A 20,663-nucleotide genomic window follows, 5' to 3' on the forward strand; every position below is an offset into this window, starting at 1 on the left:
TGCACGTGCGGCTACTGCGCACACAATTCACAGAAAATAATTTTTTTTGGGGTTTGGACTGGAGTGTACTTTCGGGGGTTACAGCACCCTTAACGGTCAAGCCAGCCGGCCCTTTACTTATGACACAGGCGCACGCTTGGCACTACTTTGTTGATGCACGTGCGGCTACTGCGCACACAATTCACAAACACAGAAAATATATTATTTTTTTAGCACTTGGGGGGAGCACCCCTGATGGACAGAGCACCCCCTGGACAACACTACAGCACCTCTTTAGGACTGGGACACTGCACAGGACTTTGGAGTGGACACAGCCCCTATGGAGAACTGACTGCACAACACAGTCCAGCCAGCCCCTATGGACTTTGAAGTAGTGGACACAGCCCCTATTAACAACAGCAGCACAGCACAACACAGCCAGCCCCTATGGACTTTGAAGTAGTGGACAACAGCAGCACTACACTACACTACACTACACAGCCCTAACTCCCACCCTCCCTCTTCACTGTCCACAGCCGAGTGAGAAAATGGCGCCGACGTGGGTACCTTATATAGGATCCAAAACCCGCGAGACTCGGAAGGCGGGATGATGACGTTTTGCCTCGATTTCAGATCCGAGTCAGGCGGGAAAAGTCGAGCCTGATTCGGATCGGACTCGGATCGGGGGGGCTCGGGGGGGTTCGGATTTCAGAAATCCGAACCCGCTCACCCCTAGTCTATACCAAGCGCAGAGTAACATTTTTACTGTTTTCCCTTCCATTCTTGGGGTCTTAGCAATAACTCCATACACTTGCAGAAGGTATTTTGGCTTATTATAGTCTATTTATCTATTGCCATTAGCGCCAGGAGTATTTGTGGTTTTGTTCCCCCAACTGTATATAAAATATGAATGTTATTATCACTTACCTGGCTATGATGAGAGCGTTTCTTTTCCAAGGTCACAGTAGTTTCGGACAGAAAGTTTTTACCATCTACCGCGAGAACACGGAAGGTTCTGTGTGCATGTACTTTTATGTGATTGCTAACGGAAACTGAACCATCATCTTGGACTTCAAAATCAGGGTCTTCTGAGACATACTGTATTATCCTTGGTTCATCGCACTTATCAAATTCAACTGGGGGGAAAGAAAAAACACAAGATTGGAAATTATTGAAAGATTTACCAAACAAGGTTCAATATATGATTATTTGCTGTACTCAATACTGCAGAGCTTTGCGGAAAGCTTAGTCATAGGACCGTACTGATGTGGTCAAAGGTAGATATTTTCTGACCGCATTTTTTTCCCCCCGTATACTAGACTAGCACCGAACATCATGCTGGTTGGGGGCGCGCTGGTTATACCACAAGATTCGTGGCCATCTTAAGCATACCAAGGGTGGAAATAATTAATACCAAACACAAGGTATTAGAATATAGAGAAAAGCTGGACACAAGTCGCGAAGTAGCCAAGATTTTGGTACAACATGCCCAATACTGCTGTAAGTAGGGCCCTAAAGAGACGTACAATACCCAAAGCCTAATTGGTCATGGCTGTTTGTCATTGCCTTGCCCTGTGCATCTGGTCATGTTCAGACCACAATGATAGGTCCTTGCGGTCAGGGAGTGATACAGCCAGATATAATTGGGTATATTGGGTCATCCACTTGTAACCGTATTTGAATTGAAAGAGAACTTATTGCAGGGGTCATCGGGCCAAGAGGCTAGAACGTGGCGTGTGTTGACTTCAATACGCATTGCTGGTCTACCACGTAGGCCTAACACATATAGGGGTCTATTTACTAAGCACTGTTAGGAGACAGAGTGAAAAGTGATAAGAAAGTGATAAGGTGCCAGCCAATCAGCTCCCAACTGTCATTTTTCAAACACAGCCTGTGAGATGACAGCTGGAAGCTGATTGGCTGGCACCTTATCACTTTCTTATCACTTTTCACTCTGTCTCCTAACACTATTTAGTAAATAGACCCCAAAGAGCGATATCCAATTAGCCCGAAAATTGTTTGGGCGCTAATTGATCCCAGCGATTGGCGAAAAATGGGGATTTTTCGTCGATTATCCCCGTTTTTCGCCAATTTTTTTTCACCCGATCCTATTATTTTGGTCAAAATAATAAGATAGTTCTCCCGTACACACATAGGAGCCGTGGCTAATTGCATACCCCCCTAAGTAATCCAACTGTACAGAGTGTATTTTCCTTTTAATTGTGCAAAATAATGCATCTGACAAACGAAGGGTGTAACATTTTCTTTCAAAATAAAGTTAAATGCATGTAAGTTATATGAAGGCGCATACCCCCACCTGCTCCCCCACCATACAGTGAGCACCTAACAGCTTCTGCAATTCAGTGTATTCTCCCAGACTCAGAGTGTCTCTTGTCAGATGACTGGCCGGGCATGCTGTGACTTGCTGTTCCACAACAGCTGGAGAGCCACGTGTTGCCATAAATGGAAACACATTACCGATATAAAAAGTTAATTGCATGGAAATATTACAGAAGGGCTGTTACAAACTATATGAACATGTCAATGCCACGTGGACTGCGCAGCTGCAATTTCTATACAGGGCTTGTACATGAAACCGACGCCTCCCTCATCAATAGCCCAGCTGAATCAATAGACTGCACGAGGCACCAGATGTGGTTGTTACACGGAGATATATTTTTGGAAGGGTGGGGCAACTGGTTCTTAGTGGATTAAAAGCTGAAACTCTCATGAATATTAAGTTAGCTCACAAAATGGCTGCCTACCTGTTGTATAATAGGTGAGACTGCATTTTAACAGGGGTTCCATGGGGAGTGTACAAGGGGAGCCAAATGCGGAGCCCAAGCAGTTGGTAGTGAGGTGTGGGTCAGCGCTCATTAGGCTTAGCAATGGGCCCCACTCTCCCATTTGCTTGTGTAGGAATTTAGGGGCCTATTCATCAACACTAAAATAACGTTTTTAAGGACATTTTCCTTAATTAACGTTATTTTAGTATTCATGAAGAGACTTATCACTGATATCTCCTTGCTAAGTCCCCCTGCGTTAATTTCCACACTCCCCATACCTTAGTACCTTAGTATGGGGATATGGAAATTATGGTATTCATCAAATTCCGAAAATTATGTATTTTCGGAATTTGATGGAGTTACTATGCGCCACTGTGAGGTGGCGTATAGTAAGTAACACTTCCCTGCTTCCAGCTGGGCAGGTCCTCCGACGTCTCCCTTCGGCGCTCTGGACTCTCCTCTGGCTCCGTCTGCTATGCTGACATTGTGTTCTCCCAGCAGAACACAATGAAGTTTAGAAAAAAAAACAAAAACTTTTTTTTTCTTTTCTAAACAGTACTGTGTGCTCTGCTGGGAGAACACGTGACAGCACAGCAGACAGAGCCGGAGGCTGCTGCTCAGGCAGGTAAGTGCTGAACCCCCTGTTCAGAGTGGGGGGAGCGGAGGGGGGCAGGTGAGCGGAGGGGGGCACAAACTTACCGCATCTGTAGGCAGTGCTGCGCATGCGCTGGTTTTACAGATGTAACAGCGCATGCGCAGTACGGATTACAGCTGCAGTTAGTTAGTGTAGACAGGGATAACTATCTATTTCCCGAAAAGCTGTCATCGCAAAAATGACAGCTTTTCGGAATAGATAGTTATGGGAGGAGGAATGATGAATTCCCCCGGTAATAAGATAGATAGAGCTCCATGTGAGTTCTGAACCTAATTACCTCCAGAGAAACTTTAGGTACGATTAATAGGCCCCTTGGTTATTATTTGCATCTTACTGAATTTTCCCCAGAGCTCTGATTTACTAACAGTGCATCTGATCACTATGAGGGGCAGTACCAGAATGCTGCAAATTGAGGGTCCATGAAGAAGGGGTAATTCTCGGAGAATCAATTCATTCACACCCCCTCCTAGTCCGTGCCCCCATTGTGCCCCCAATCCAGCACCATGTGGGTGGGTGACCACCTCTTTTCGAGAGTCTCTGGGACTTCTCTAAAATGTGTGAGTCACCTAGAAGACTAGGCAAGTATGATCTATTTTGAGCGCAATAAAAGAAAATCATTATGGAGGAAAATTGGGACTGTTGGTAGAGGAATGTGTTTTTCACCAGGGGACCTTGGCATGGTAAATGCTGAGGCATCATTATGTATGGCTGCGGGACCACTGCCACCAATGGTAAATAGACACCATAATCTCCACTTATATCATACTTGCCTAATTTCACAGAGTGTCCAGGAGGCTCACAAATTTGGGGGAGTTCGCCTGCAATCCTGTGTAGTGGGTGGTCTTGGGGCCGCGATGACGCCCATCATCACACTCCTCCCACTTCCACCTCAGCTCTGACAGGGAGCAGTTAAGTGTAAACAAGGGGTCTATGTACTAAGCCTTGGAAAGAGATAAAGTGTATGGAGATAAAGTACCAACCAATCAGCTCCTAACTGTAATTTTTCAAACACAGCCTGTAAAGTGACAGTTAGGAATTGATAGGCTGGTGCTTTTTCTCCATCCACTAAGGGGCCTATTCATATTGTTAATTATCGGGGTCCAAACGGACCCCGATAATTCATCATCGCTCCGGTGCTGAGACAGCTGACGCGAAATCAGCTGTCCTCCTGAGCGGCTTCACTTCTTCTTTCGGAGCAGTGACACTAGTGTGCATGCGTGATCTACAGGTCAGGGATGCACACAAGAGCCACTACGTCCGGTGCAAAGAGCCGGACAGGGCGGAGGGATCCGGAAGGATCCCTCTTCGTAACTCGGGACTCCTTCCCATACGGGTTGCGATCCCAGAGCGGGAGCAAACGCCATCTAAACATGGCGATTGCTCCGGCACTCAAGCTTCGACAATAGTATATTTTCGGAGCTTGATGAATTCTGTCCCCATACTAGTGTATAAGGACAGCGGGCCATTTCGCCAGAGGAAGGTAAGCAGAAGGCATCTGTGATATTACCTTCTTGATGAATGGCCCGAAGACTGTGCATTTTCACCTGCTTTTGTAGAAATTAAGTGATGATGAATAGGCCCACTAATCTCTCTCCAAGGGCCAAGGCTTATGCCGGGCACACACTAGACGACATATCGTGACATTGTCTAGTGTGTACCCTATATTTCGCTGACCATGCGCACTCCTGCGTGTTGTCGGCGACATCGCCCATCAGCTAAGCACTTTCGGCATACTCTAGACATCGTCTATTGTGTACCGTCCCTTAGTACATAGACTCCTAAGTATGCTGTATCTCTGGCCGTTTCAATTACTGGACAAAAACAGAAATATTATACTTCCCGACATTCTATGTTTAAGAATCAGGACACGGGCTGAGAGAGTCCTTCCAGAGGATCAGGACTGTCCCTCATAAATTGGGACAATTGAGAGATATGTGGTCATATGTATATGTCAACCTAAACCAATTTATTATGACATATTTGCTGTCAGTAGTAAGTACCGCATTTATGTTATAAAATAAAATTTTTAGACCCGAGGTCCCCAAATGCCACCATTACAGTCCACGTTTTAAGGGTATCCATGCTTGAGTACAGGTGACTTAATTAGTACCTCAATCAGTTTGACTTAACTATCTGGACTTAAGGATAGATATCCTTAAACCCTGAACTGTAATGGTGGAGTTTGGGAACCTCTGTTTTAGACTAATCAATTAATTAAGCGTAGGTCACGTTTTTAGTTACTTGGACAGATCTACTTATCAGCTCCATCTATAACAGTGCTATAACTTATCTCATGAACTGTGGAAAGTTATTGAAACTACCTTTGTGCTATGAGCTCCGCACAGATATACAGAATGAGGTGGGTGTGATAACAAGCTGGAGCATGTCAATTAGAAACCAACACAGGATGCACATCAGGATTCTGGGTGACTCAGGATCTGTTAGTAATGTTTAAATGTAGCTCCATCTCATTATGGTAATGTGTTCAGTAATGTGTTTTTTTCCTCAACCATGCCTCTTTTGTCGAAAAAAGAAGGGGGCTTGGTTACACTTATGGTGGGTACACACCTGAGTGATATATCTGCAGATCGAGTGATCTGCAGATGATTGTCGTTCATACACACTGAACAACCATCATCAGCATGCTGCAGTGGGTCCCGGCGGCCGGGGGCGGGTCCTGATGGGCGGGGGTGTTCCCACCCCCCTCCCCATGACTGCCGATGTGTGTTGGGCGTACACACCTGCCGATGGACCAGACATGCCGACATTCTGGCTGCCCCTTGCGGGAGGGGGGCAGCCAGATTGGCAAAATTGGGGGGCATGGCCGGGTGATGTTGGCGGAGTAGGGGGCATGACCAATCAGTCGCGTAATTTGGCCCCCACCCCCGCTACACAATGCCGTTAATCCCAGCATTGTGAAGCAGGGGGCGGGGCCAAAATGACGTGATTCGGCATGAATTCTCACTGATCGCAGGTTGAGAATTCTCACTGATCGCAGGTTGGGACAGGAGGGGTCGGCAGCTTGCGGGAGACTTGCCTGCCTTCCCGGGAGCGGCACACGATTTTCGGGAGGCTCCCGACCAAATCGGGAGGGTAGGCAAGTATGCGATGGACAGAAATGTCTGCAGACATATCTGTCCATCGGCTGTGCAGCGCAGCCAATGCGATAAGTCTGTGAACTACGCCATTCACAGACATATCGCTGGTACACACTGGCTGACGTGCAGCAGATATATTGGTCGATCAACTGATCAGCCAATATATCTGTCAGTGTGTACCCAGCATTAGGGTTGGCCATCAGATGCCAATGGATGCTAATCATCAATGACATACAATGAAGCAGCACGGCACAGCAGTCCTCGTTAAATAGACTTCCCATGCTTTGTGTGTGTAAGTTATTGTCGCAGTGCCCCAGCGATGGCTGCCGCCAATGAGAGACAGCGATAGCTACCACCATCAGCTGTATCCTGTAAACAGCTTTATTAAACAGGCTCCTTCAAATGGCCTATTTATTTCTAATTATGCCTGTGGGCGTAATGTTTCTTTCGTAATGGAAGATTGCTGCACTATGTTTACCTAGCACAAAGTACAAACTTTAGCTCTGGTGTTATGTGTTAGTAATGTATGCAAACAATTGTACAGTCAGGCAATTGCGTCACCCTAAGAGTTGCATTAACACAACAGCATCCAGACAAGGAAGTAAATAGTATGTAAGACGAGTAAAAAAAAAAATATACAGCATATATATATTTTTTTTTACAGCTGTCTCACGCTGGGCTCATTTATTAACATATATGCCTTGGGAAGAGTGCCGCGAAAATACATGAAACCTAGTTAGCACTTTAAACTAGGGGTGAGCGGGTTCGGTTGTACTCGGTTCCGTTCGGATTTAAAAACCGAATCTTATTGGCTATCAGCTGTCACGAGTTTTGGATAGCCAATAAGATTCGGTTTTTAAAACCGAACGGAACCGAGTAGAACCGAACCCGCTCACCCCTACTTTAAACATGGTTTAACAATGCGGTTTGAATACACAAAAATCTGTATATTTTAGATAAATCAGTGTTAATAAGAAGAATGTAGGCAATTAACATTTTTCGTTGGTTTGATTCTTCAGTCTGCTATTAATGATTTATAATTCTGCACTGTGCCATGAACTAAAATGGCCCCAACGGAGACATGACAAATGAAGTAATGAGCAAAGAGGCTTTGGAAAGCCCCTCTGAACTCTGCCCTGTATACTGTGGAATCCTCCACCCACTGCCATCAAATTGCATGCTAAAGACTGTGAGAGTGTGCCTGTGTTACCAGTAGCCATGGTGAGGGGTTTCTTTGTGCAACCTCCAGAGAGATTTTGAAAAGGAGATAATGATTTGTAGAACAGCAGCTAATTAAAATCACTATCAAATGCAGACTTAAAGGGCACTTAACTGGCTGTTTAAAGTAGAAGAAAAAAATAACCTTCCATGCTGGATTGCTTCATTAATTGCATAAGACCATAGTGAGCACATTTGTAGAAACTTTTAGATAAGTTAATATAGTTTCACTTTACAAGTACTTGTGATTCTAGGAACCAGTCCGGCAGTGTGTGCATGAGAGTAAATAACTTCCTCTATTAGATATAATTTAGCTGTTTTGGTTGCGAAAATAAATGTCTGTCATAAGAGAGCTGATACAGATTAGCGCAGTTTTAGCACACAACTACAACAACTATTAAATCAGGGCTATACCCAAGCCAAACTTATGTTTTGGGCATGTTACATGATTATTATTATTGTTCATTAACTAGCCCCATCATATTGCACAGTGCTTTACAGAGAATACATTGCTTAATCACATCAGTCCCCTGTTGTCTTGGAGCTTACAGTCTAAATCATACATGCCTACCCTCCCGGAAGTCACGGGAGGCTCCCAATTTTTTCGGGTAGCCCCCCGCACCCCCGGAAGTGTAGGCAGATCTCCTGCATCCTGCCCATTTCCTAGTGAAGCAGGACAGGGAGAGTTAATGGGGAATTTACGGGTCTGCGATGAGGGGACGGGACTAAACAACACAATTTGCGTCATTTATCCCTGCCCCCTCTGCGGACCCGTAAATCACATACTTTTCTGGGGAAAGAGGTGGGGCCTAATTACATAACCAGCCTGGCCCCGCCCCCTAACCCGCCTGCAGGTGCAGCTGTCCAGGCTGCTCCCGGAAAGCTTATCTACAAAGTAGGTTAGTATGGTCTAAATTCTCTACCAAACAAACAATTTGTCAGAAACCAATTAACCTACCAGTTTGTTTTGGACTGTGGGAGGAAACACACAGAGAGCCATGGTTGGAATCAAACTCAGTGCTGCGAGGCAGCAATGCTAACCACTGTGTCGCTGTGCTGTCCATGCTACACCCACAATGGGATCTACTGGACGGATATGAAAACAGACACGGTGGATTTCACAGTAATCGGTATGATTTACTGCTGGACCCCTGCCCGGCGGTTGGAATCCCGACACCAGGAGGCCGGCAGAGGAGGAAATGCCGATTGTCGAAGGTAAGTATTGTCTAACCTATTTCTAACCCCCTAACCCTCCTTTAAGGTGCCTAACCTTAACCTTCCCCCCCAGTGCCTAACCCTAATCCCCCCTCTAAGTGCCTAAACCTAACCCCCCCTTCCCCGCCCCGGGGGGGTGCCTGACCCTAAATCCCCCCCCGGGGGTGCCTAACCCTAACCTCCCGGGGGGGGGGGGGGGGTGCCTAACCCTAAGTCCCCTCCGGGAGCCCTAGACCTAACCCTCCCCAGCGGCTGTCCGCAGCGGCGCCCGGCATCACTTCGATCGGGATGCCGGGTGCCGGTCTCCTGGCGTCGGTAAAATGTCGTTCTCCCGGCGTCTACATTTAGACACCTGTCATTTAACCCTCGCCGGGATTAAGCAGTCGGGAAGCAGGCTGTCGGGATTACGTCCGCCGGCTTCTCGACTGCATACAGATTTCACATGCCTGCTCTTATGGCACATTACCTAGCCAAGACTGCCAGCGTGATAATATTTGTAATATTTACATTTATTGAATGCTTAGTAAAAGAACAACGCAGGACTTGTAGGCATATGATTGAGCATTGTGTTGAGTAGTTTAGAAGATTTGTTGGGGCAGTAGGGATAAGGTTATAAGAGCAAGGACTAGAGCGATCACATAATGACCGTAGAACACCTTGGTCAGTACTACCTGTAGGCCTGATTCCGAGATGTACACTATTAACACAGTCACTGGGCCAAATTCAATTCAGTGCGATGTTGAATAGCCCCGGGAGGGAGTCCCCGCAGCTATTCAATACACTGCGCTGTTTGGGCGCGCTCAACTTTAGTCAGAGAATGCCGCTTCTCGCACCTAAATACCCAGGTTAAGTCGCGAGAACCGTCATTCTCTGACTTAACCAATTCCCGACCAGGCAAACAGCGCGGTGTATTAAATAGATGCAGGAGCTCCCTCCCGCCGCTATTCATCACATTGAATTGTATGCAGCCCACTGTGAGTGTCTTTGTATGCAACAATTGTGCTAAGATGTACAAATACTGCAGGAGGCGCCTCTTATCGGCTTCTCTGATCCGCTGTTTGCGTCCAAAGACATTGCATTTACATAAATCTCTGAATTAGGCCCTGTGTCAGTAACTGTCTGAGGTAAAGCTGCCTGAATTACCTGGTATTTGTGCCAGTAAAGAATCCGTGTCATGTTGGCCTGATGTTAACATAGTTAAAGTCTCACGGAGATGTACTAAAGCCGGGTACACACGGAACGATATGCTCCATGAGCGATATCGTTCAGTGTTGTCCCCTCACCTACCGGGTTCAATGTCGTTTCCGAAATTGAGCATACACACTGAACGATATCGTTAACCATATCGTTCAGTGACATCACCGGCTGCATCCCCAAACTTGCAGGATCTGACGATATCGACAGATTGGCCTGCAAGTATGGCCCGATGAAATATATCCTTAACGATCCGCGGGAGTGCGCATCGTTAACGATGTATGGCATACACATGGAACGATATTGAACGTTATGACCGATAATGATATGGTTATCTTTCATATCGTTCACAATATCGTTCCGTGTGTATGCAGCTTAATCCTCGGAGAGTGATAAAGTACCAACCAATCAGCTCCTAACTGTCACGTTACAGGCTGTGTTTGACAAAAATGACAGGAGCTGATTGGTTGGTACTTTACCACGCTGCACTTCATCGTACATCTCCGCTCTAATCATGAGGTGAGGTACACGCAGGTGGCGGGCTGGTGGCAGCCAAAAAATAAGATCTATGAGGTTAATTATGATGTCCTGTTTTGTGTCTACAGATAAACACACTGACCTGACCTCTTGTCGCAGGTGTGGACGATGGCGGCTTAGCCGGGGGGAAACGATAGCACAATCGTTGTATAAATGCATCCGCACAGTCGCAATCAGATACATAAATCAAAGTTCCCCGCTGCAACATGACACTTCCCCCTCACAATAGGCCGCTTGTCTGGGTTTTGTTAGACCTATAGTGCATTAATGCGATCGAGCAGCTTTAGCGGCAGAATGAAGAGAGAAACAAGATACAGACACGGAAAAGTTCAGAGCGCGCTCAAATAATCTCTTGTACCTGGAGCTTTGGGGAGTAACTGGAGCATGTCATTCTGTAACAACACATCTCAGGTGTATTGTATCTCTGGTGGACGCAAGCCAGGCTAAAAGAGATTTTAGCTTTCAATATAGCCACTCTAAAGTGCACCTCTGGATGCAAAGTAGAAGCTGCCATGTTGTTAGCTAAGTGATATTCATGAGACAGCTGACTATGATTGGGAACTCGGCATGACTGAGGCATGAAGCTGTTATTCTTTATTTTCTTCATATGTCACCTGTGTTATAGAGATATATTATTGCATACCTCAGAACATGACCCCTCTCCAGGAGGGACACAGTGCTCTGGTCCTGGACTTCCCTGGTAAGAGGCGGGGCTGCAGCGCAGTTCAAAATTCAAATAGGGGAGTCACACCAACTGTCCTTTCACACACTGCCAAACATCACTGGCTGGGACTCACTGGCAGTTGGTGTGACTCCCCTATTTGAATTTTGGACTGTACTGCAGCCCCGCCCCTGGAGCCTCCACCAATCATAAATTACCAGGGAAGTCCAGGACCAGAGCATTGTGTCCCTCCCGGAGAGAGTCATGTTGGGAGGTTTGTTATTGTTAGGTTAAAGCACAGGTTCTCAAACTCGGTCCTCAGGACCTCAAACGGTGCATGTTTTCCATGTTTCCATACTGAATCAAGCGAAATAATTAGCTCCACCTGTGGACCTTTTAAAATGTGTCAGTGAGTAATGACTACACCTGTGCACCTGCTGGGTGACCTGCAAAACGTGACCTGTGTGGGGTCCTGAGGACAGAGTTTGAGAACCACTGGGTTAAAGCATACTTGCCTACTTTCCTGGAAGATCTCCTGGACTCCCAGGAGAGTAGCTCTGACTCCCCGAATATCCGCCCACTTTACTGAGGGCTTGATAACGCAAATTGCGGCAAAACACCATAGCTCTGCCCCTCAATGTGCAGTGAGGGGCAGGGCCACAATTATGCAAATCAAATTGTCAGAGAGAAGGCAGAACAATTTGTATGGGTAGTCCAAACTTGTACTATTTTCAGTATTGCCCCCCCCCAATTAATGCTTCAGTTGGAGTGCCCTTCACTCTCAGGACCTCACATTTACATCTGGTAATTTTTTTTATATTGTATATCTTTAGGTTTTCATCCTTTAAAACTTTACAGGTCCTTATACCCTATTCAGTGCTGCATCATTCGTAATGTGTCCAACTTGTGTTAAACACGCGGAATGGAGCAAAAAGTTTGGACACCGCGCTCACACGCAAGTGGGTGTGCTGACATTGGAACAATGGGTTCTGTTATCAAATCCATTTACACCATTATGCCAAAATATACGATCTCTCCTACTGTTGTTGAATTACAACTAATAGCTTTTAGCCTGGACAAAGGATGTTTGGCATTGTACTAAAACAACAGCTGGCGAGACAGAGATTGTCATCGCCTGCTATATACCATGCCCTATATTCCCCGACATTGCTCAGTGGTATTGTGACAAAACTCACAAAGCTCAACTGGAGCATGGTAGGTGAAAAGGCTTTTCCGTGTCAGCTTGAAGCCCTAAAAACAATGCGTACAACATACTCTCACATTAGACAAAACGGATTATTACGGAGACAGTTATACACTCGTATGTACACAGTTTTTACAAGACAAAAGTAGTGTCATGAATTGCTCTCGGGCATTTTAGTAACAGCAAACGCGTCTGAACAACACAAATGCATTTGTATCACTTCTAATAACCACTTATTTTTTTTACTCTATAACCGAGCACTTCGATTTTGCAAGCTGAGCCCATATGTGACATCACTGAGGCATGAGGCACAAATATATATATTGATCCAGCCTGCAACCTCAACTGGGGACAGATGGTAGGTACTCTGTAAGAACACAGGCGCAGATTTATCAAAGGTGAGAAAAACAGATGAGAAGGCCTTTTTTTTACCATTTAGCCCTATTCATCAAAGTGATTTCGCTGACGATAACTGCCATCACTGGCGGTAACCTTGTCGGCTTTAAGATTCACCATTAAATGCTTCCTTGTGCCTGAAGTCTTTTTTAACAAGTCATAGCAACAGTATTGTATTGCTATTGTCTCTAGACTACGATAACATTTCTTTTAAAATGCATTATCCTTTGGATAAAGCATTTTTTTTATGTTTAGAAGTTGTTTTTTTGTTTTGTTTTTTATCTATTTTTAAACTTTTTGAAAAATCTAACTCATGCATTCACAAATCTGCAAATACTGGCCCCGCAAAGCGATCAGTTAACCCACTCCGGCCCAGTATCACTGGGGAAGCCGAGATGTTTATTATTAAATCACGTTGATTTAAAAATTCTCATAACCGTAATCGCAGGTATGTTAATAAATAGGTCTCATATTTTGTATTAAAGAATAATCCCACAAACAAAAAAAACTAAAAACAAACAAAATCTTAGTTTTGGGTGAAGTAAGGGGTGAAATTCAATTGTTTGCGCCCATGGCTGTTACTAATGGGCGCATGATACAGTAATTCAATCGCTGCTCCGATCGGGCAAGAATTCCACAGGCGCACAGATTTCTGCTCCCACCTTCCTGAGCAGGCAAGCAGAAATCAGCAAAAAGTCCTGGTTTTGGGTGCACTAACCGGGATTTTAGTAGGGTTTAGCCGGCTGAACTCGGTCTATATGGTTGCGACATGGTCAAACAAATTGAATATCGTTCCCCCGTTCTCCTGTGACTTTAGAGAAAAGATTGGGCATGCAAAAACAATTGAATCCCCCCAAGGTGTGCTAAACATAAAAGTTTTAGATTTCTATTATATATAACTGTGCTCCCTATTGATGTGGTTAACGTTAGACCTTAACAATCAGAACTTTAGATCCCTCTACCAGCTCCAGCAATTCTTTTTCAGGTTGTCAGATCAATGGGCCATTTAGGGGGGAGGGGCATTGACAACTTGCTCCACCTGAGCAAGGCTAAACTGAATAGGGCCGAAGGAAGCCTCAGGGGTGACGTATAAATACCATGGGAAGCGTGAATTTTTTTTTTGAGGATTACAGGAGACAAAAACATTCTTGCTGTAAAGCCAGACATGTCTGCTTAGCCTTGGCTGAGTGATCTACTGTAGGAATTGTGTATCCACACAGAGTAAACACCTGAGACCGACCCATTCGTTTCCTCATGATACGTCTGCATGAAGATCAATAACACGGAAACACCATAGTTATTATTGCGCAATGCGTTTGGGTTGGAAGGCAGGAAGTATGAAAATAACATATACTTAGATGAACTTTCTGTGCGCTGTGCAATTCAGAGCTGTAGATTAGGTGAGAGGCCTGAGGACCTCTCCACCTACTAACCAGGGTGACCTCCTCGTTCTCCCCCACACGCTGTCACACAAGCCCTACAGTGCAAACAGCACAGGAGAGAAACCTGTTTGATCAATGACTGCAGAGCCTTTCCTATAATGAACCTACACACCTGGAACAGACACACCCAGAGACTAGAATGTACCACTTGTCAGTACTCAGTATGGGATGGCACCAAGGCATCAATTAAATGCTTATCCAATTAAAGTTGTTGGTTTTTATTTACACTGGAGCGAATGTATTGTTACTTATATACTCTTTTGTCATAGATGTCCGTAACACATTGCAAAGCATATGACGCTACTTAGTAGATATCCAGATGGTAATAGTATCTATAAACGGTGCAACCTGGTTGTTCAGTCCCACTGTCAAGCAATCCATGAACAATTTGGCTACAGACATGTGGGACCAAATAGCAAAGACCAGGTCATCAGATGTAATGAAAAGAGAAAAAAAGTGGAGGGTGCTTTAAGAACTCGGGAAAACCAAATGGATAAGACCAATTTATCCGAACAACTGTTTTCGTCTGTGTGTTGGGAGTCATTTTCAAGACCCACTACTTCATCAAGGCCTTTCAGCTCTCATCCTAACCCACCTCATGCTCTTTCCTTCCTATCCTCCCCTTCTGTGTCACACCTGTCTGTCTGCCCCTCCCCTTCTGTGCCACACCTGTCTGTCTGCCCCTCCCCTTAGAATGTAAGCTCTCACGAGCAGGGACCTCTTACCTCATGTGCTTCTCTTTACATTTTCTTCTACTTTCTACTCCCCATTAGGGCACCTAACACGTGACTGCCAACTCCCTGCTGCTTATTGTGAGTGTTTAAACGCTATTGCAGCAATGTATATAAGTTGTGTCCTTGTCCTGCACTGTAATGTACTGTAAGTTACTTGTTTCTTGTTCACTTATTAGTTCTATGTACTATGTAAGGCGCTGCGGAACACTTGTGGCGCAATATAAATAAAGGATAATAATAATAATTTGCTCCCATACATTACCAGATTTTAGTTCCAACCGGCCAACTAGTTGGATAGATAATCTTTAGGTGTATGGCCAGCTTAACAATTAAATAAAGCTTTCTTATATTTGATTTGACTTTTCTTTAGATCAGTGGTTCTCAAACTCGGTCCTCAGAACCCCACACAGTTCATATTTTCCAGGTCACCCAGCAGCTGCACAAGTGAATTCATTACTCTTGGACACATTTTAAAAGATCCACAGGTGGCTCTAATAATCTCACTTGTGATTCTGTGAGGAGACATGGAAAACAAGCACTGTTTGGGGTCATGAGGACCGAGTTTGAGAACCTGTGCTTTTGATAAAGATGTCTCAAGTCTATCCTAAAAAACAGGATATTTTTTCCTTAAAGCCCAAGTACGGGGAGTGAGGTGTAATCATATACGCAGACTATAATTCCATGTCATGGCTGACATTGTAGCTGTTTCCTATTTCGGTGGAAATGCAAAGTTCTGTACACAGTACATGTGACATCTGTCTCAAGAAATTTTTTGCAGGCAGACATGGTAATAGGCTTTCGCTGCGTATAAATATCCTAGTGATCCCGTTAGGTTGGTTCAGGAGGGCGCCACACTCTTCCCGATTTTGAAATGGCAAAATGCGCACTGTCTTTATGGTGGCGCCCAACTGTAACAGCCCGCCCTCAGCTGAAACCCTCCCCACACCTGCGAGGGCTGTAGTGTCCTGCTGCTTGTTGCGGTTTAGTGATCACAGACGTTGAGTAGATGACGTGCGCATACACTGCATCTATTCACAGTGAGGGAGCTTGGGGGCAGCCCAGCATCTGCGTAAGTGGCCACGCCCCCTCTTCCAAACTTGTAACTAATAATAATAATAACTATAATTATTAATAATAAACTTTATTTATAGGTCACCACAAGTGGTCCACAGCGCCGTACAGAGGGCGCAAACAATAAGACAATACAGGGTAAAACAGTACAGTAGACAAGTAACAAATAGCACCACAAATCTCATTATGGGATGTAGTTTGGAAGCAGACGGTCTAAATCCCGACTGCCGGCTTCCAGACGTTCAAATCCCGGCGTGGTAGTAATGACAGGCGTCTAAATCTAGCAGACAGCGGCGAGGGGGGGGGAGGTTGACGGTTAGGTTTAGGGCTCCCGGGGGGTCTTTGGGTTAGGCACCCCCATGGGGGACTTCTGTTTAGGCAGTGGGGAAGGGGGGGTTAGGTTTAGGCACTGGGGGGAAGGTTAGGGTTAGGCACCCCTAAGGGAGGGTTAGGGGGTAGAATTAGGTTAGAACATACTTACCTGTTGACGATCGGGATTTTCACCCTTGCCGGGCTGCCGCTGTCGAGATTGGAACCGGCGGATGCATCCAGCGGTAATACCTACTACACCCCTCATTACAGCCACTGATAGAAGGGGTGCAATGAAAATATTTAGCATAAGCTGAACCTGTGCTTATTAGCATGGGCACAGATAACGGGTCATGGTTGTCTGAAGAAACGAAAACACAGAAGGAGTGGAGACCTGGAGGAGGTGTAGAGTGTAGCTGATGTACAAGAGATGTAGGCAGGGGCGCCGAGAGGGGGGGAAGCTTGCTGGAGGGGTCCGGCACTTCCCCCCCCCCCCCCTCTTACATCACAGTAGCCCAGCACACGTTGCTGTGTGCTGGGCTGCACTGGGAGACTGCTCGCGGCTGCTAAGAAGCAGCCACAGCAGTCTCCTATGCTTGTGGGGGGAGCGATCAAGCTAATCGCGCCCCCCACTGGTTATCTACCTGGTTGAGGGGGCTCACTGCGCCCCCCTCGCCAGCTCGCCCCCCTCGCCAGCGCGCACTTTTCTTTTTTTTTACCTAAGGGGGCGTGACCACGCCTCCCGCAATTAGGTCACGCCCCCTTTTACCCGGGCGTGGCATGGCTCTTGGCGGGCCTGGATGTAGGTAAGGAGAACAGGAGGGCCCTGCTCATGGAGCTTACAGTATTTTTTTGCACCAAGGATAGGGTGTATCGATTTATAAACATTTTTATTTATTAACAAGTATTTATACAGTGCACACAGATACTCTGCACCCATTACTGAGAATATTGTAGTCATTTACATCAGCATGGATACACACCATACTTGCCTACCCTCCCGATTTGGTAAGGAGAACAGGAGGGAGGAGGGCCCTGCTCATGGAGCTTACAGTATGTTTGTGCACCAAGGATAGGGTGTATCGATTTATATACATTTGTATTTATTAATAAGTATTTATATAGTGCACACAGATACTCCGCACCCATTACCGAGAATATTGTAGTCATTTACATCAGCATGGATACACACCATACTTGCCTACCCTCCCGATTTGGTCGGGAGCCTCCCGAAAATCGGTTGCCGCTCCTGATCACACCAGCGACTCGTCCGCCCCCCCCCCTGCACTTACTATAAAAATCCCGGCCGCGGAGGGGCCGGTGACACAATTCGCGCTAAATCGCTTCATCGTGGCCCGCCCCCTGCCGCACAATGCCATTAATAACGACATTGTGAAGAGGGGGCGGAGCCGCAATGGCGCGAGCGATGCCACGCCCCCATGCTCCACCCAAAATGATCGTCACCGCCAGGCCGCACCCCCTTTTCGCCACGACACCCCCCCCCCCCGCCAAGAAAGCCCGACAGTTCCCTCCCGGAAGGAGGGAGTGAAATGTCGGCATGTATGATACACACATGCTAGGGTAATTCTTGCCAGAAGACAAATAACCTACCAGTATGTTTTCGGAGTGTGGGGGGAAATCAGGGTACCCGGTGAAATCTCTAGCAAACACAAAGACATAAAAACTCCCACACTGGTAGTGGGCGGGACTAAAGGGAAAAATGCGGTGAAATCCCCCAAAAATGCAGTTTTAGGGGGGTTTTACCGCGTACCCCATATGTACTAAGCACTGGTATGTACCCAAAGACGGGCAGGATATACAGCATAGTGGATGCGATGCTTAGTACATCTCCCCAAGTGTCTTGATCAAGAATTGAACTCATGATCTCAAAACTGCGAGGTAGTAATGCTAACCAATATGCCACCGTGCTGTCACCGATGAGGATTAGGGGCGGATGTACTGCAGAGATGCGTTCAACTCATAAATATACGCATTTATTTCCTATTAGAATGTTAGCTCTTGTGAACAGAGACTTTGGTACAGTTGCTCCACCATGGGGGAAATGTCAAACCCTCTAAAGAGTGGAGAAGTTGCTAGCAGTAGTGGCTCCAGAGGTCATAGGCAAACACAGGGGGGGGTTTCTGGTTGCCTGGAAAAAAAAACCCTCTCTAGCCCACACTATGACCACAAAAGAAATAGTAATATAAATGAATTTTACTAGTGCTGCACATTCTTCTCAGTATCATGAAATAATTAGCACCACCTGTGGATCTTTTTATATGTGTCAGCCAGTAATAAATACACCTGTGCACCAACTAGGAGATCTGGAAAACATGCACATTAGGTTTGCACTGCTAAAGATAGGATTAGTTATTAATACTGTATAATAATACACTATCCAGTGCATAAGGAGACCAATATGTACATATATGTCCAGGGCAGTGCAAGGTTCTTCTGCTGCTCCCCCAGACTCCCGGACTTGCTCCAATGCTCTGGAATGATGCCCACATCTGGAATAAAAACATTCAGCTCAGGCAGAATGGCCCTACTGCATTTAATGGCTTACTGTGATCGCTGGTCCTGTATATGCTGGGATTATGACACACAATACACTTTGTATGACACATATTACAGATATAAAGTGCTGATTATGCCCTCCACATGGACTAGCCACACTCACTCTAAAATCAAGCATTTGGAAACCCCCCTCTAGAAATCCTGCGTTTGCCACTGGAGGTGGGGCTGCAGCCCAGTCCAAATTTTAAATAGGGGAACCACACCAACTGCCAGTGAGTCCCAGCCAGTGATGTTTGGCAGCGTTTGGAAGGGCAGTTGGTGTGGCTCCCCTATTTGAATTTTGGACTACGCCGCAGCCCTACCTCTGGTGCCGCCATTGCTTGCTAGTATTTACCAAGTATATTCTATAACATGATCGGTAGCAGCTGATTGGTTCCTTCAGGCAACTTCTCCACTTTTCAGTAGGTTTGATACATCTCCCCTCCCCTATCCCCTGTAAGGGAAAGGGATTGAAATACCGGTGGCGGCCCGTCGGATGAAGATCCCGACTGGGGCAGATAAGTACCCTAACCCTTTCCCCCCCTAACCCTAACCTTTCTCCGGGGGTGCCTAACCCTATCCCCCCTTACCGCTCCCTAAACCTAACCCTCCTGGGGGGTGCCTAACCCTAATCTCTCCCTGGGGCTGCCTAGACCAAATCTTCCCCTCCCCCATAAACCCCGCTAGGCTTCCTAATCCTAACCCTCCCTCCCCGTGGCTAACGCTAAGGGCGCCCGGGACTTACCTACGTTCGGGTTGGCGTCCCTGTGTCGAGATTAACATAGGCGTTGGTATTTCCCAGCCTATGTTAAATCCCTTGCTGGGGGTCCGCTGTCGGGATTGAGACCGGCTGAATTGCGGCTGCCGGTCTCATAACTACATCCCCCTGTAAGTATTAAGCTGGCCACACACTAGACCAACTTACATCCAACCATCCAACTAGTTGATTGGTTGGAATGAAAATCTGGTAAAGTATGAAAGCAAATGTCAATCAACAATTTGCTCCCAAACGCCGGAAAATGGCCAAAAACTGTTGTTTGAACAAATTGTTTAGATCAAACATTTAACAATCTTGTCTAACGACCATTTTCATCTGTTTTCTGGCATTTAGGAGCAAATTGCTGATCATCATTTACTTCCATACGTTACCAGATTTTCATTCCAACCAATCAACTAGGTGGATGAAAGTTGGTCTAGTGTAGTGGTGTCAAACTCAGGCCCTCCAGCTGCAGTGGAACTACACATCCCAGCATGCAGTGCCACAGTTTTGCTACTAGGGCATGCTAAACTTGTGGCAGGGCATGTTGGGATATGTAGTCCCACAAAAGCTGAAGGGCCTGAGTTTGACACCACTGGTCTAGTGTGTGGCCAGCTTTAGAATGTCCCGTAATAATCTCTGGGTTACATATACTGTGTACCCTGTACAGCCCTGTGGGAATTATACATATCAAACCCCTTGTCAGTTAAACCTTTATTCCTGTTGTCATTACATAGTTCAGTCTGATACTGGGGGGAGTTGACGGTCCTCTTCCACATTCCATATAAGGACATTCCCAGGGACTGAGACTACCCTATCCGCCTCTCTCTCTGTCGAACTTCGGGATGTTT

General features: G+C 46.1%; 1 protein-coding gene across 1 annotated transcript in view; it reads right to left on the minus strand.

The window, feature by feature from the left end:
• The window catches only part of LOC148502733 (cadherin-1-like), an 83,126-nt gene that overhangs the window by 21,664 nt on the left and 40,799 nt on the right, over nt 1-20,663 (minus strand). The window contains exon 4 of the mRNA XM_088449405.1: nt 907-1,115. Within this exon, the coding sequence (XP_088305531.1) occupies nt 907-1,115 (209 nt within the window). The remainder of the gene's footprint in view (nt 1-906; nt 1,116-20,663) is intronic.

Source organism: Taudactylus pleione, unplaced genomic scaffold (assembly GCF_031769625.1).
Source record: "Taudactylus pleione unplaced genomic scaffold, aTauple2 ptg000484l, whole genome shotgun sequence".
Lineage (NCBI taxonomy): Eukaryota > Metazoa > Chordata > Amphibia > Anura > Myobatrachidae > Taudactylus > Taudactylus pleione.